This window comes from Rhinolophus hipposideros (assembly GCF_964194185.1).
Source record: "Rhinolophus hipposideros genome assembly, chromosome: 18".
In the NCBI taxonomy this organism is placed as follows: domain Eukaryota; kingdom Metazoa; phylum Chordata; class Mammalia; order Chiroptera; family Rhinolophidae; genus Rhinolophus; species Rhinolophus hipposideros.
Window position 1 is genome coordinate 17859230 of NC_138064.1, and position 17775 is coordinate 17877004.

The 17775-nt window shown below is 40.8% G+C and overlaps 1 protein-coding gene across 3 annotated transcripts in view; it reads left to right on the forward strand.

Moving 5' to 3' along the window:
* RAPGEF5 (Rap guanine nucleotide exchange factor 5) overlaps positions 1 to 17775 on the forward strand; it is a 207182-nt gene that overhangs the window by 28551 nt on the left and 160856 nt on the right. For 2 of the 3 annotated variants that reach the window (XM_081080277.1, XM_081080278.1), the window contains exons 2-4: positions 11462 to 11512; positions 13200 to 13306; positions 17499 to 17620. In XM_081080277.1, the coding sequence (XP_080936403.1) occupies positions 11462 to 11512; positions 13200 to 13306; positions 17499 to 17620 (280 nt within the window). Of the gene's footprint in view, positions 1 to 6126; positions 6223 to 11461; positions 11513 to 13199; positions 13307 to 17498; positions 17621 to 17775 lie in introns of those variants that run through there. The other variant, XM_081080279.1, reaches the window with a different exon arrangement.

A 17775-nucleotide genomic window follows, 5' to 3' on the forward strand; every position in this document is an offset into this window, starting at 1 on the left:
TAGAATCAAAAAAAAAAAAAAAAAAGAAAAAAGAAAGAGCTGGATTGTTTTCCTTTTCCGAACGTTGAATGTGAATTAACTATGCAATGGACCGTGTTAAATGCTGTGGACATTTATAAATATGAGCAGAATATAGACCCTATCTTTTAAGATTCTTGTAATGAATGAGGGACATCCAAATGAAACAAATATCTGGAATCTAAAGTGCCTTGGTAGTTGTCATGCGGGGCAGCCTGTGGAGTCTCTGGTTCTGCTCCCCTCATAAGAACGCAGGACATGGTGAGGCCAAAAAGGAACACCCACGGAGCCATAGGTAGGGGAGTCATACTACTATATTCTTACTGGCGGCTGGGTTGGAGACACAGGAAGCAGGAACCACACTGTTCGCAACCCTCACTGCACTGCTTGTAGGCTCAGCCACCATCTTCTTGCTATGCCCCATTTTTTACTGCTAGCGTAGCCACAGCAGTTATATTAGTGCCCAGTGGCTCACTGGTTACAGCTGATGGCCAGCCAATCACAGTTGATGGCCATTTACTACCTGAGCCAGCACTTTTCTATGCTAGGCCGACAGCCTGGAAACTGCACTCCTGGCTCTGTCCCCACACTCCACCCCTACAGAGTCTCGCCTCACAATCTACGTGACAAGCGTCTTACACGAGGGTCACGGTGCAAGGAGCCTGGAGGTGTATGCAGTATCCTGGACACAGCCAGGGCTCTCTGGGCACAGCCAGGGTTTCTCAGGGCACCACCAGTCCTTCTGGACACAGCCAGACTTCCTGGGCTTCTTAGGGTACCACCAGTCTCCCCGGACACAGCCAGGGTTTCTCAGGGCACCACCAGTACTTCTGGGCACAGCCAGACTTACTGGGCTTCTCAGGGTACCACCAGTCTCCCCTGGCACAGCCAGGGCTCTCAGGGCACTGCCACTCTCTCTCTGGACACAGCCAGACTTCCTGGACTCAGCCAGGGTCTCAGGGCACTGCCACTCTCTCTGGGCCTCTCGGGGTACCGTGCTGGAACAACAGCGACTCACAGTCAAGGTGCTTACATATTCTTGATGGCAGCCGGTCAAAACACAAAAGCAAACATCCGCCAGTTCCAATACATGGTGGTTTGTTCCCAAGCAAACAGTCAAGCTGTCCATTAAATTAGGGATGGAAGGCAATTCCCCGTAGTCCATAGTCATTCACCAGGGCTGTCCTGGGGGTGAGGGATGACCTTGACCTCACCCTTATCTCCCACCGAGGACTAAGCAAGCATTTCCTCCTGGGACTATAAGTCCTGCATATGGGCTGCCCCAGCAAGCACTTCCCAGCCCACAGGGCAGCAACAACCTTCGCTTTCTCTGGCCTCTGCTGGTTAGGGAACCATTCAGGTCTTCCCACCCCTCCATGGGGGTCCAGCTCTTTGGCAGCTGCTCCTCCTGGTCTTCCTGAGGCTGAGTGTTCATACGCACAAACTGCTCCACCGCCCTTCGGGGAGCTTTGGCCGGCACCGTACCCTGCTCACTGCGCTATTTGTTGTGCGGGCGACCCTGCTCAAAAAAGATATATATTTGTTAAGGGCAGTTTATTAAAGAATGTCATTTCCAGATTACTCTCTTGTGCAGAGTAATAAAAATGATTTTTAAAATTAAACAGAAGCCTTGCAGACAAATATAAGACTTTTCTGTGAAGGCAGACTATCAAGAGCTAGGGTTCACTTTTAGTCAAGGATGTGAGCTAGAGGAAAATAAAAGCTATAGAGGAGTAAGGCACATCAAAGCCTGTCGTGTGGGGCGGCAGGTGGGGTCTCTGGTCCCGCTCCCCACGTAAGAACGCAGGACATTGGGAGGCCAAAAAGGAACACCCACGGAGCCATAGGTAGGGGAGTCATACTACTATATTCTCGCTGGAGGCTGGGTTGGAGAAACAGGAAGCAGGAGCCACACTGTTCGCAACCCTCACTGCACTGCTTGCAGGCTCAGCCACCATCTTCTTGCTAGTCCCCATTTTCTGCTAGCGTAGCCACGACAGTTATATTAGTTGCCAGTGGCTCACTGGTTAAAGCTGACGGCCAGTTAGCCACAGCTGATGGCCATCCAATCACAGTTGATGGCCATTTACTACCCAAGCCAGCACCTTTCTATGTGAGGCCGAGAGCCTGGAAACTGCACTCCTGGCTCTGTTCCGACATAAGAAAATACGAGAGAAATTCTAACGGGAGATTTGAGCATTTGAATGCATTTTAACATGAACTATACGAAAACTTAAACGTTTGAGGAGAAAGTCGTTCTAGGCAGGGAGAATACCATGTAGGATTCAGAAGTCTGACCTAACAACATGTTCTTGGGTTTACCAGTACTTTTGTACATTTGGGCCTTGGCATCTGTTTTCTGTAGTCTAGACTTGTCTACATTATGGCACAGATTGGAAGTTCCGCGTTTAAAAGGAGGAGTTGGTGAAACTCATTGCTCCTTTTCTGTTTGTTTTCATCTTGGGAGCCAACAGTTGTTTTGACCTATTTCTTGCTTTCATGTAACATGTAAATGAAGATGGAAATGTGCCTTAAACAGCTTTGGAGGAAATCATCTTAAATTGTAGCGGGAGATAATTTGGCTCAAAAAGAAAAAGAAAAATTCGTATCAGCAACTGGTTAAGCACTGGAATATATTGCTAGGGAGATTATAAAGCACCCCTTGCTCTGTAAAATTTGAAAATCTATAGTAGGATTGGTAAACTTTTTCTGTAAAGGGAGAGATAGTGAATAATTTTAGCAGGAAAACAGAGACCGTATGTAAACAAATGGGCACAGCTGTGTTCCAACAAAACTTTATGAAAAACAGGTGGCAGCTGGGTTTGGCCTGTGGGCGGTAGTTTTCAAACCCCTGAAGTAGATTCCCATAGGACTCACATATTTAAATGAAGGCTGTGGAATGGGCCAGGTGATCTCAGAATGTCCGTTGTGGTGCTTACATTTCTGAGGTTCTTTGTGTGTTTTAGATGAGTAACTGAGAAATAAAAGTTAGAAATAGTTTTCTACATCTGCCTTCTGCTAGAGAACTGTATATTATCACCTTTATTGTTTTGCAGCTTTCAAAAATTTATGTACAAATTGAAAAGCAACATCTAGGAGGCTAATTTATTTCCAGAGCCAAAGAAAGGAAGAAAGGTGTGTTTCTTTCACTCATCCTGACTTGCCAGTAATGTAGGTAAGGAAAAGTCAACATTTTGCCCTCTTGAAGACCCAACACAAAGTGACGTAATTGAAGTGTTTTTCACTATGTAGACATAATTGGCATTCAAGTAGATCTTTAATTTTTAAAACAAGCACATCAATTAATTCAGTGTATAAAAATATACAGCAGGTCCTCGAATACCGCTGTTTCGTTATAACATTGATGAGAAAAGAAAAAAAAGAAAACACATCAGTTCCTGGCTGGGGACGCCACTGTCTGTGTGCAGTTTGCACGTTCTCCCCTTGTCTGTGTGGGTTTCTCTGGGTCCTCCGGTTTCCTCCCACATCCCAAAGCTGTGCACGTCGGGTGAACTGGTGGGTCTCCACTGTCCCAGTGTGAGTGAGTGTGGGTGTGAGTGACCCTACGACAGATGAGTGTCCTGTCCAGGGTGGGTCCCACCTTGCATCCTGAGCAGCTGGTGGAGGCTCCGACCACCTGGGAGCCGGAACTGGAATAAGCGGGTTGGAAAAGAATTCTCTTATTTGTTTTTATTAATCTTTCTTAAATGTATGTATAGCTCACATGTATTTCAATGTTTAACATTAGAAGTGTTTGGGGCCTTTATTGAAGCGTTTGGTGACGTGTTTGTGACCAGAAATATACCATAAGAACTTAACTCTTGTTTATTACATCAATTAGCTCATGGTAAAATTGGTTTTGTTATTTCACTTACAGTCACAGTTTCTAAGAACCTATCGACCATGTTAAGTGAGGACTTTGTGTACTCTATAGCCGCCACACGTGAACACTTAAGACAGTTGATAGACGAAAGGAAGGGTGGTGGCGAGGCCCTGTCAAGGGTGGCGATGGGTTTCATAGATTTGGAGGTGGTCACATCATGCTTTCCCACTTGGCCTGCGAGCCTGGATCATCAGGCAGCGTGACTGGGAAGGTTAACCCTGCTACACACAGTAGGAGGTCGTGTGTACAGAAGATGTACAGAAGGTATACCTCCCGCCAGGGGTTTACCAGGCTGGCTGAGAGGATGGCATACACATACAAATGGAGCCTGGGGGCATTATATTTTAGTGGCAAATATAGACAAGTAGAGGGCTTGGAGAAGAAAGAAATTATGGCAGGTTCAGGGCTTGGGTGGGCTGCATGCATCTTTTACATGGATTGAAGGAAGGGAAGGAAATGGAAGTGTAGAGAACCACAGGGAGCAGAGGTCATGGCAGGGGCTCAGGAAGAGGTGAGAATGCACTCGGTTTGCATAGAAAAATCGGACAGCCTGCTTGGCCAGAACGGAGAGTTTGTAGGAGAGAAGGGCCGTGGGGATTCTGTGGAAGGGAGGCCACTGACTGCTCCGGTGAAGACTTGGAACATTGTGAGCACTCAGGAAAAGTGAACTGTTTGTTTTTAAGCAGCTCTTTTCTTTCTTAGCACAAGGTGATAGGTAAGGAGATGTTCCAAGAAGATGAATCGGATTTGTGTGGAGGTACTAGAGGCCAGAATGGGCAGGGAGCAAGTAGGGTCACTCGGTTGTGCAGCCAAAGACGATAACGTGCTGGGGAGACAGCAGCTGTCAGCAAGGAAATAGAGGCTGTCTTTTGAAAGAAGATTTGAATGTGTTTTTTTTGAGATTTTGTGGGGAGGAAGGAGGCCATTACTTTTTTGTTTAGCTTTTCATTGGGAAATAATTTCAGACTTAAAAGTTGTACAAATAGTACCGAGGGAGTTCCCTGATAACCATCACCCAGCTTCCCAAATGTTAACATTTTCTGTAACCACAGCACACTGGTGAAAAGCAGCATGAACACTCAATTAACCCAAATACAGACCTCATTCAAATTTTGCCAGTTGTCCTACCATGGCCCCTCTCCTAGTCCAGAAGTACACTGTGCCTTTCCGCGTTCGTTTCCTTTGGTCTCCTCCAATCTGAGGTAGTTTTTCTTGGTCTCTCATACTCTGGACAATTTTTGCAGAGTAAGGCTTGTTACATTGAAGAATGTCCCTGAATTTGAAGTTGTCTGATGTTTTCTCATTAAATTCAGGTATGCATTTTGACAAAAGTGAGACACCTTGCTCAGTGTCTCTTCTCAGCAGGCACATGATATCAACATGCTTTGTGATTGCCTTTTATCACTTTGTTGAGGTGGTATCTGCTAATTTCCACAGACAAGTTACTATTTTTTTTCTCTGTACTCAGTCATATTTTGCGGGGAGACACTTTGACACTATCGAAATATCCTGTATCTCATTACACTTTCATCCATTAATTTTGGTATCCGTTGATGTTTCTTGTCTGCAGCATTCAGTCCTGCCTCATGGTGGTTTTCTGTTTTGCTCTTTTTATTGCATTTAGTCATTAGAATTATTCTTTAAGGAAGAGCTGCCCCAAAGTTTATTTATTATTTATATCTGTATATACTCATGGATCTAGTGTAATACTTGAATTATTTTGCTCAAGTTGTCCCAAGTTTGGCCAGTGGGAGTTGCTTCATATTGGCTGCTGTGGAGTCCTCTTGGAGTCTGAGTGTTACTGGTGGGTTGATGTTAATACAAGTCAGGAATTCATTGACAAGGGGAGACAAGTAAGCTTGTTAATTTGCCTGTTGTTCCGAATCTTCAGCAACTCGATTCCTAAAATGTAAAGGCTTTTCTGTGATTGCATTATCAAAGGAAGCCCACCCTGCTAGGCAAAACTATTTTGTTTGTAAACACAGTGGAAGAAAGATATTTTCTGAAGGATTGAATAAAATCAAGTTGATGATGCTTCGGGGTTTGTTTCTGTTGTTCCTATTGTGTATATATTTCCCAGAAGCTGCTAGTTCTTGCTGAGTTATGTCCCTAGGCAGGCAAGATTGTGAAATATTTATAAGTATTCCTAGAACCCACTTTGATTTTCTACTTGAGCTTTTAAGTGGGGCAAACATGTTTATACCAGAAGAGAGTCCTTTAATAATGAGAAGTAAAAATTAAGTTTAACGCTGTGGATCCCATTAAAAGGGTATGCCCTTTCAGAAGGTATGTAGGTGCTGTGCTGCTCTGCAGACATGAAGGTACGTTGGCTTAGGGCTATGTCTGGGCGGGGGTAAATAGAAAACACATACCACATGAACAGGTGCAAGGTGGGATTTACTGAAACACTGGCTCTTTGTTCTGTACCAGCCAGACTTAGAAGCTCCGCCAGAGCCCAGAGCTATTGGTCAAATGACTTATTCCTCAGCCAGGAGTGTGAGGGAGGTGATGTCTGAGCAGTGCTCCCAGCCTTAGAGCTGAAGTGCATGATGAAATGTTCAAATTGCCAATATCAACCACTGATTTTTACAGTTTTTTTCAAACCTGGGTGCACATGAGAACTCCCTGGCGAGCTTGCCAAAAACCACTGAGACCCTACTTCTACCGGTTCTAATTCTGTGGATCTGGAGTGAGACCGGAACACCTGTTTGTTTTTATCATCAGTTTCCCAGATGGCTCTAATTTACATCCAGGGTTAAGAACCACTGGAACTAGCAGATGTGATTTCTTCATACATTGAGTTATGTGCCTCGTTTTTCATGTGCCTCTTAAGTCACCAAGTTCTATGTTATCAGATACATGTACAGGGCGGTAACTAAAGACAGGTTTAGGTCGTAAACTCGGGTGAATTTCTTAACCTCTTTACGTCTAGTTTTGTCATCTGCAAAAAGGGATTAATAATAGTACCTAATAGGTTTTCAAGGATTAAGTGATATGTTGCATGTAAAATAGTATAATCTCTAACACATACTAGTAACTCAATTATTTATTATTTAGCAGCATGTTACAGTGGAGTGGGGGCTTTGGAATCAGACACTTTTGTTTCAGTCCTCACTCTGTTACTTTCCAGTTCTGGTACCATAAGTGGATTTCTTAATTTCTCTGACCCTCAGGCCTCCTGTCCGTAAAAATACGAATAGGTGGGTGCAGTAGTAGGGAAAGTGCCGAAGACAAAGTAAGTGCTCAGTAAGCATTTCTGCCACCTTCCCTTTCATTCCATTTCCTTAACACCTCATAGAGCCATAGAAAAATGTAATTTCAAGAACATCATGGACTTTGGTGCGGCCGGGCTATGTTGAAAAGTTAATGTTACAAATGGCCTTCGTGGTTGTGACTGACCATTGGGGCCCTGAGGAAGCAGTGTGGGCCTCAACTGTGACCAGCGCTTGCAGAAAGAGAGTCATGGCGACCTGCCCTGCTCTGCTGTTTCAGTCACTGGCTCACTCTCCGGTTTGCATTATGCCTAACTTGTGATGACCATGTAATTCTCAAGCCAACGTACTGGCTGGGATTCTGTACTTTTAATCTTGATGAAGCTTTGATTGAGATGTAAGTGTATCCTGGGGCTTAAAAAGGACCTGCAGTGTTAGAACTCTACTGGACAGCCTACTAGATCACAACCTTTATTGTTTTAGTTGATAATCTCTTAACCCATCTGCTCTCCAGTTGCTTATGAAGCTTCTTGGCTTCTGAAACTGTAAGGAATCTAAATATACTTATTTCACTTTAACATCTTCATCTTCTACTTGATTACCCAGAATGGGAAAAGGACAATGGCTGAAGGTGACAGAAAGTTGTATCATGAACTGAATTCTCAAGTTATCGTTAAATTTGGTGGTTTTTGTTGGTTCCTGTTTGTAATAAAGCAAGTCATACTTCTGTAGTGATTGAAGTAAAACAGCTTTCCTCCTTTCATTTCTCTCTCCCTTGGTAGCCTCGGTACTTGAACACAATTCAAGAGTATTAAGGCATGTCCTTTAAGAGCTGATAAAAATTATGCCTAAGTCTATCATATAGTTTAGTAAGATACTTTCAGTGACTCTGGAATGAGTTCCATGCTGGTTCAGACCCAACCTCATACACTATTATAGTTTAATTTTAGTGGACAGCTAACAACAAAAAAATGAAGATAGTATATGATTGCTAACCAGTTATCCTTTTGAGTTATGCATTATTTTTTCTGGAAGTTCATTTGTGAATATTAAAGGGTTGCAGTTTCCTAAATACATGTTTAAAATATGAGGTTTGCCTGGAATCACTTAGGGGATCATTTTCCTTGGTTTATTAAAATGGAAAGGAAAAATAAATTGGAATTAAAATCTAATTGTGTTTGTGTTGTTACCAGTCTTCTCTCTATGGTGTGTGTGTATATATATATATATATCTTTCATGACAGAGTCACTGTATCTAGTTTAAATAATTCTAGGAAATTGGAAATAAAGGGGAAAAAAGGATCATCATCTCATCTGGGCATTGTATTTATGAGGTATGATAGTGAGAGCCATTTAAAAGAGGACATCCTGTATCAACTGGACCAGTCATCCAAGATTATAGAATGAATTGATAAGAAATCGGGATCAAGAAAGAGAATTCATGGGTTTAAAATGTTCTTTAGATCCTATGTCTTCTGGTGTATTGATTTCTAAATTAGGAATGGTATCTTGTTCATATGTATGTTTCTGGAAGCTCCCACAGTGCTTGGCCAGGAGCTCAGTAGGTGCTTCATAAATGTGAAATGAATGGAAGGTAGTTGCCACAGTTATGATTAAATGAAGCTCTGGAATGCTGAGAGGAGAAATAAAACCGAGGGATTCAAAGACGGGATGAAAACAGCTGAATAGTTGTATATTAGGAAAAGAATATCGAAATGGAGAGGGATGCATTTTCAAGGGTGCTCTTGTGATAGTCCTTCAGGTAAATTCTGGGAGAGCAAGTTGTGAGGTGACTTAGAGCAGTGATTCTCAGATTCCTGTAAGCTGGTCCATGGGATGTATTCTCTTGATAAAATTATGCAACAATCCTTTCCCAACATCTATCAAAAATGAGGTAATGGATGGACTATTCCTCCATGTTCTTTTTTTCTTTCAGTCTTTGACAATTGCTATTTTTGTAACAACTAACATAGAGCGGTCTCCAAAAAAACTACAAAGTTATGGTCGTTATTTTAAGTTGAACAAATCCGTCCTTTACGGAATTCTACAGAAGGCTCTGTGGCTTCCCCAAGCTCAGCTGAGTTTGAGTGCTGCTGTCCTAGAGTGTTAGTGAAACAAAGCTCCCCTGGGTCCAGTTAAGCTAGGGCTTCACAGGAGTTTCTTACAACAGATCTAGGTATTGTATCCTGTACAAGGCAGTTCTTGTTATGTTGCTCTTGTCGATTCCCTGTGGGCTAATAGCTTATCTAACACTGTTATCTAGTCAGCATAGAAGAATCCCATTCTTTATTGACTCACCTTACCAATCTTTTCAAACAAGCCATCCACAGGGGAAGTTTCTGTGAAGTGGAATTGTGTGAGTGTAAGAGCACTGTTGAGACAGCCAGATTTAGGTTGGCAGCAGAGAGAAAGGAAGTAGTTGGCTTTCTTTTGTGAAAGTACCCCTGCCTAGTTCTTTAGAACTTGTTTCTACCCTAAATGCTTTCTTTTAAACTAGATCATGTGAAGTATTTGCTTTTCTGAGCTGATTCGGGCCATTAGATGAGTCATAAAGATTGTCAGTTCTAGCCTGCCATATTGATTTTTAAAAGTCTCTCTGTTTTGGGGGGAAAAAAATCTCTTATCATGATGATTCATCTTGAAATTGTAAATCTGGTGCATATACAAATTTTAAATTGTTTAGTATTTCAAGAAATGAATACATTACCTCAGTTCGGATGACAGAAGGCCTAGGAAGAGCCAATTGGAAGTGTGTATAGACTAGACTAGAAGGGGTAGACAAATGTTTTATTTTAACACATGGGAATTTTAAATGGCCTGTCTACCTTATAAATTCCATTTACTTTGAAGTCATTGCAAATCTTTAGCAGAGTGTACCAACTGGCATTTTTGGATAAAGAGTCTATAGATTTATTTTAGTTTAATTAGGAGACAAGTAGTGTGGGAGGCATGTGTAGTGGGGAAGAAGCAGAACAGGAATTTCGTCTTAGATTACATTTTAGTAGAAGGTTCAGATTCTGGACAGCGATGATTGGCAGGGTATGTTTCATAAATTTAGCAAATTCTGAGTGGTGGCGGCAGACTAAAAACTATGGGATCTATAATGCCAGCAAGTCTTGGAATAGAGGTGTAAAGAGCTTTGGAAACATAGGTTGGAAGCGCAGTAAATGTTAGTTCCTCTGTTCTTTTTCCTATACTACACTGGGAAATGATAATAACGTTCTGGGGTGCACAAGCTTATGTGGGAGACGTGCTGCTGACTGGACTGTTACGTAGGAGAAATTAACTCCTACCTTACTGAGCTGATGTAGAGCTATAGATATCTACAAATAACTACATAGAAAAATAAACATTTGGGGGCGAGGTTGTATGCTAGATCCTATGAAGGCAAAGCTGCATAAGCTGCCAGCACTCCCTGCAGGAACTTATGGATTAGTTGAGGCAAATACACTCACAGCAGGACGGCTGGCCATGCGGAGCACCCAGGAGCTGCCACATGAATAGTCAAAAAAAGGAAGCGCTCCAAAGATGGACGAACCCTAGTGGACTGGGGTGGGTTGGAGAAGCTTCACCCAGGAGATGACTACACACACCTGGACTTCAGAGTGTGGTGGGATTCGGGAAAGTTTCGGGGAAGATGGAGGGCTTTCTGATGTGCAGAATGGTGTGAGCAGAGGCAGGGTATGAGTGGTACGTTCTTCTGATGAGTATACCTTGAGAAATCAAAGAAGCCAGGTAGGGAGGTAGAAAGAATACTAGAAACCTGTTGGTGGCAGACTGTGGTGGGCCCAGAAGGGCAGGCTCGGTAAGGGTTGAATTGAGGCATATAAGCAATAAGAGACCCAGTGTGAATCCAGAGGATGATTTAGAGACATTTGTTAAGCTGAGGTTTGCAGGATGGCTTGAGTGGGCTTGACTAGAGGGCAGGGAAATCCATTGAGAAGCTGAAGCAGCAGTTCAAGTGCGAGATGTTCAAGAGATGAAAACCTGAGTTAGACTGGAAAGTGGAAATGGAAAGCAAAAGAGAAATGGAACCCAAATCACATTAAGAATAAAGTGACAAGTACAAAACCATCCCAGTCTTTCTATCGTACTTTTTGAAGTTGTACTGTCTGGATTGGGGACCATTCAAATAGCGTATCCTGTCCCTGTGGAATGAATATTGACCAGATACACTGAATGAGACTAAATAAGGATGTTAATCCTCTCTGGTCTATGACTTCAGATTTAAGCTCACTTTTTGGCATGGACTCCTACTGGGCCTGCCACTGTTAACAGCATATGTTATGCCCTTATGATACAAAGATTTCTATGTGGTTCTAATTTTTTCCCTTTTCTTTTAAAATAGACTCTATCGAGAAGAATCTCCAATCCATACCTTGAACATACTTCTTCCCAGGTATGATTCTTTTTTCTTTCACTGTATTTTCTGAAACAATGATTCACAAATCCTGATGTAGAATCCTCTAGTTATAGCTGTCCCCTTCGCTCCTAATCATGCCATCTCCTTCACCCGGGATGACACAGCCAAAGGTGTTTGAGATGTCCCCATAATTGTGTCATGGTTCAAGATGTTCACTAAATAGCAAAAAATAAACTTTTCCACCTTCCAAGTCCTTTACATGAATGTGTTACCAATACAGTAGAAGTAATTTATAACAAACATTTTCAATTTGCTATATTGATGGAAACACTATTTTAAAAATCGTGGATATTTTTCACGGAAAACTGAGGTGGGGATTATTTCTAGTTATTCAGTAGTAGAATATCACTGTATGCTAACTGGTAAAAAAAGATGAGAATGCCTTTGTGCTAAAGAATCAGTCAACAAAGAGTTGCATTTTTAAAAATAACAGGAGATGGTGAGCTTTGTGAGGGCAAGGACCTTTTCGGCCTTTTCCATTATTGTATCTTCAGCATCTAGAATGAGGCCTGATAGCTGCTCATTAAATGTTGTTTTGAATGATCGAGTGACTGAACACTGGTACCATATCCGGACTAGTCAAATGTCAGTTGACTTGTACCTCTCTTACGGTAATAGCTTCTATCACCTGATTTGTCCAAGTTATTTTTTTTTTTAGAGTTTTAATGTATCAAAAATGAATCATTTTCTGCCCTTCTCACTTTCTCATCGGGTTGTGTTTAGGAGGTGCGAATAGGAAAATTAAAGAAATAAAAAGATGGAGTTGAATTGTTCCCTGTCAAACCATAGTCAATATGTCATCAGTTTGTTTGCTTCAAGAGAAGACATATATTTTGTAGGGGCAAAAAGGGTTCTCTAAGAAACAAGTAAACAGATGTAAGCACATACCTCCAATATATATTAATTTGCATGAGCCTGTACTTACGAAGATGTTTCATTTTCCTTTAGCTTCCATCGTTTGTGAAGCAGCATGGTACTATGGAGGAAGGTGCCAATTATAGAGAAAGGAGGCAGCATAATAGGAGGGCGTAGACCTCTCTGGATCGAAGGAATACCCTCCTTCATCCTCCAAGAGTCAGAGACTCATATGGGCAAATTAGAAGCATTAAACAAAGAAGTTAAATGAAATTTTTATCTGCTAGATGGAATTGCGAAGTAGATGAAAACAGATTCTTGGAATTAACTATGAATTCTGCAAATTCTGAGTGAAACTTAAAAGCAAAGCAGACAGCAGCCTGCTATCAGGATGTGACATGGTCCAAAATGTTCACTAGATAGGAAGAAATTATTTTCCCATCTTCTAAGACCTTTACGTGAATGCATTATCAGTATGGCAGAGTTAATGTATAATAAAAATATTCTTCAATTTGCTATATTGATGGAAACACTGTATTTTAAAAAACAGTGGATATTTTGTGCTAAAAATTTTGTGTAAAGGGAGGTTCTAATTATAATTAAAGAAGTTTAACATATGGAAAATAGTTTTTATGGCTTTATAGTATAAATGAACCAATAGCAAAAGTACAATGAAATAGGTAGTTTTAGGTTTGTAGTTACATAACTGTCTTAAGCTTAAGAATTTGGTCAAATATTTTACATGTAGTATGCTCACACATCGTCTCATTATTCTAAATTTACAGTGATTGTTTGCTTTTCCACTTAGATTTATGGGGAGAATTCTTCTTGTGCTGGAAGAGCATTAAGGAATATCATTATCGTTCAGGCAGCTGACTTGATAAAGGACAGAGTAAACCTCAAGGGATTTTACAGGTAACATAGTTTTCTAACACCTTGTCCAAAATTCTCCTTTTGAAAAAAAAAGTGTTAAAATCGTAACCTTGATCACTGAGAGATGGGCTGTATCAGCAGTAGGAGGGGTTCGTCAGTTTGTTTGAAGTGTATATTCTGGATACTGGTGGTGACTTACTTGTTCCTTAAACTTAGCTGAGTGTTGGTTAGTAGTTGGACTCCTGGCTCTGAAATTAGGGCCTGAAAACCCCAGCCCCACACGTGGATGGGTTCCTGAGAGTCTCTGCTTTCTCTGCGATGGGATATTTTATGGTAATTTTATTGGGCATGTGCTGCACTGGGACTTTAATAAATATAGATCCCCTCTTCAGAGACGTAATCAAGGCTCTCAGAGGACGCTCTGTAGGTCCCTGGGCTGAAAGAACTCCTGAGCAACTCACTGGGTGAGAGTGAGCGTCCTCAGTGCTGCGAATAGTGGGAGGGGAGGGTTGCCATAGGGATGGCGTTTTCCCCTGCCCTGTCTAGAAATAAGGGCAGAGGTGTTAGAGTATATGGGTGGGTTAATGGCCAGTTTTAAAGGACAACTGGACCAAGAGAGCAGGCATTTAGAAACTTTGGGGCACATGTTTTCATTTTCTGGAGCAGTTTAAAGAAAAAAACAAAAGCAAATGTTCATCTTTTTATTATTTTTATTTTAAGTAAAGCTATTAAACCACATCATACAGTACCAAAAGAAAACTACAAAAATAAAACAAAAATTAAAAACCTACCATTTATTACCACTATTCTTTCTTATAGTAATGAGATTGTAACACCATAAAGAATAGGAGTATTCGGGGCAGCCAGATGGCTCAGTTGGTTAGAGCGTGAGCTCTGAACAACAGGGTTGCCAGTTTGATTCCTCCGTGGGCCAGTGAGCTGTACCCTTCACAGCTAGATTGAAGAAAACGAGCTGCCGCTGAGCTTCTGGAGGGGCAGCCAGATGGTTCAATTCCCACATGGGATGGCGGGCTGCGCCCCCTGCAACTAAAGATTGAAAACAGCAACTGGACTTGGAGCTGAGCTGCGCCCTCCACAACTAGATTGAAGTCCAATGACTTGGAGTTGATGGGTCCTGGAGGAACACACTGTTCCCCAATAAAATTTATAAAATTTTCCCCAATAAAATTTATTAAAAATTATTCCCAATATTCCCCAATAAAATATATATATATATATATATATATTCCCAATATTCCCCAATTATATATATATATATATATATAAATAAAAGAATTAAAAAAAAAGAATAGGTGTATTCAGAATAAGTGACAGCAAAATAAAGTAGGAAAGATTCCCAGGATGTAAAGGACCTTTCTTTAAGTTAACTAAATTTAGACACTCGTTTTTTTCCTTATTTTAAACTGAAACTGTATACGTCTTTGGGTCTAGTTGGGAGCAAGCTGCTTATAGGACTCATTTTAGCTAGCACATAAGGCTACATGTAACATCTGTTGTTGTTCTCAGTTTAGTTTATGTGATCTCTATGGATATAGATTGAAAAAAGATTGGGAGATGTACATTAATCAAGTTCATGGAAAAGACCCATCCGTCCAAGTCAGAACATACTTAGGGTTTAGTGGTAACACAATGAGGAGAGAGCATGTGTTTTGCTATTTCAGGTTTCCAACGGTGGGGCCAGAATCTCCTTTTTTTAAAAAAATCTAAGGCCTGATTAATATTATGGGCTTAAAGACAAAGTGCTAATATGATGGTGTAGGACAGATTATTTTCATATCCCTGGTAGTAAATTGAGGTAGAGTGTTCCCCATGTACCACAGGAGAATTACTTTCAAAAGTACTTTCTGAATACCAACACCCCATTTATTAGGGTTCTGTCTGCACTACCATGAATTAATTGCTAAAAATATAACCAGAGACAGAAGGAAGCCAAGAGATATCAAATGTTCAACTCGAGAGACTGGTAAAATTGATGCTTTGTTCCAGCATTCACATTGGCCATGTACTAATCACCTCCATATCACAATGTTCTACCTAGCCTTCCAGTGGTCTGTAGATCTGCATGTACTCAGAACAGTTTCTGGATTCAGTACAAGACTGAAAATATTCCGGGAGTAAGAACTGCTGTCAGTATTCAGATTGCTCCCTTCTGACCATCTCTGTTTTATTCCTCGCTGCTCTTGCCTAAATCCTGTGGATTTAGGTATTTTAACTGGGTTGTCGTGGGACTGTCAGAAGTCAGGGGAGTGTGAATTAAATGCGGAGGGAGCTCCCCTCATTATTAACTAATTGTTGTCATGGCTGTATTACGTTTTAGCATATTGACTCGGCCTCTACCCCCAAACAGGGTGAGCCCTCCCCAATGACAAGGTATAGCTGGGGGATTGGGGCTTTGTGGACACTAGTATCACCCAGGAACCATTTAGAAATGAGGACTCTCAGGCCCCGCCCCCCCATCCATACTGCCTCAGAATCTGCACATTTACAAGATCTCCCAGGTGACTCCTACACGTGATGTTGAGAAGGCCCAGACTAAGAAATTTCTTCCCTGTCTCCTGTAAACATATCATCTGTCTAGCCACCTTTGGCCATTTGGTAGTGTAGTTTGTTCAGTCAACGTTTTGCTGTGTCCTTTCATATTCCAGGTGATATCAGACATAGATTAGGCTGAGGAGCTGTATTTTTCTGAGAATAAGCTAGTGTTTAATCCATGTGATAAAAGTGCTTCGGGCAATTAGCTTGAAGATGCTGGCTAATTGACAGGTGTGGAGGAATTAATTAACACTTTGAGCCCTTAACATAAAAGGTGTCCTATAGAATTAGAAGGTAATATTGGTCTAATTGCCTGTTTTGTTGCGATCTGTTTTCTCATTTTGTTTCCAAAAACATCAATTTATTTGACAGCTAATCTTTCTAATGTCTCAATGCTAACTGCAATTAAACAAGTCTGGTATTGCCTTAATTGCCTTAGAGTATCTTAAAATAGTAACACTGTCCCCAAAAAAGTGATGATTTATCAAAAACTAGACTATTTGATTAAATATCTCAGCACAAAATCTTTCTATCTTGTATCTTCTTTACTCTAGAAAATATAGGTTATTGTATGATTTCTAGGTATTTGTGCCTATGCCAATCCCAAGAGATAGGCAATAATTTTCCTGTTTTAGGAATACAAATAAAGTTGACACCTTTTGGTCCTTAAATGCCGAAGTTAGAATAAATATAGCCATTTACATGACACATCTTTGTAAGGAAACATTTTGGTGACAGTTTCTCATGAGGGAAAGTGGGATTCAATGATATTTCTGCAAACGAAAAACTGTACTTCAGAAATTTTTCTTCTTTTAGTTTTTCATGAGAGGCTAATAAAGATGGCAGCATAGGCGTGAAGATACTGCTTATAATGCCCAGATCGGGGCAGTCGTTGAATCCAGTTCTGTATTTTACGACAGATTACAGAGAATATTGCGCGTGTGTACAGTTAGTGGGATCCATCACACACATCTGGGTGTATGGGTTTTATGATCTAGATTGCTTAACTCGATTGCTTCGATTATATTAAAAAGATTAATGGTCAAATTTATTGTTCTTTGAGACAACTGACAGTATTTAATCTCTAAAGAGTAGCAAACAAAACTACACTTCTCACTGTGGTCCCAACTTTGTCTAACCTTGGCATGTTTTGCTCTCAAAGAGAATAGATAAAAATCTACAGATGGATAAATGAGGGTTTATCACCACCACCTTAAAGACCTTGTCTTACCAAGACAGAAGCATTATCTTTACTTAAAGGACGGCTAACTTTCTTCCTACATTTATTCAAACATATATTTTGAGAGCTGACTGTGTACCTGGCCTGTCCTAGTTGTTGAAGTTTAATAGTGAGTTATACATAGTCCTTGTTCTCCTGAAAATTATTCTTAGGTGAGGAAAGCAGATATTATTCATTCAGAAGGATGCATAATTAATAAATGTTAGGTGATATATAATTACTGAATGTTAGGTGATGTGAAGAAAAAGTACAAGAGGATATGATTCTAAGTTTCTCGAAAGAAATGATATTTGAGCTGAAATCTGAAGAAGAGTTACATATCCTTTATTCTTGAGTCACTTGTTTAAAAAAGCAAGCACATGAAAGGGTGGTAATAAATATCAATTTTTTGGCAAAGGAGCAACAACAACGTCTTACGTAAATGGCTTTTTTTTTGTTCAGGAGAAGCTGTGTTGGGTCAGAACTGGTAGACTGGCTTCTGGAACACTGTCCTTTTGTCCAGTGCAGATCTATGGCCGTAGGGGTCTGGCAGCTCCTCCTGGATATGGGAATTATGTCATCAGGTTCGTATGATATGTTGTGAAGGCACAGAATCATTATTTTATTAAGCTACCAGACTAAAATATACTTAATTTTCTAGAGGATGTTACAATCTGGGTGGAAATTGGTTTTACATTAAATGTTTGCATTCTCTCTTATTTTATAAATAAAAGTGACA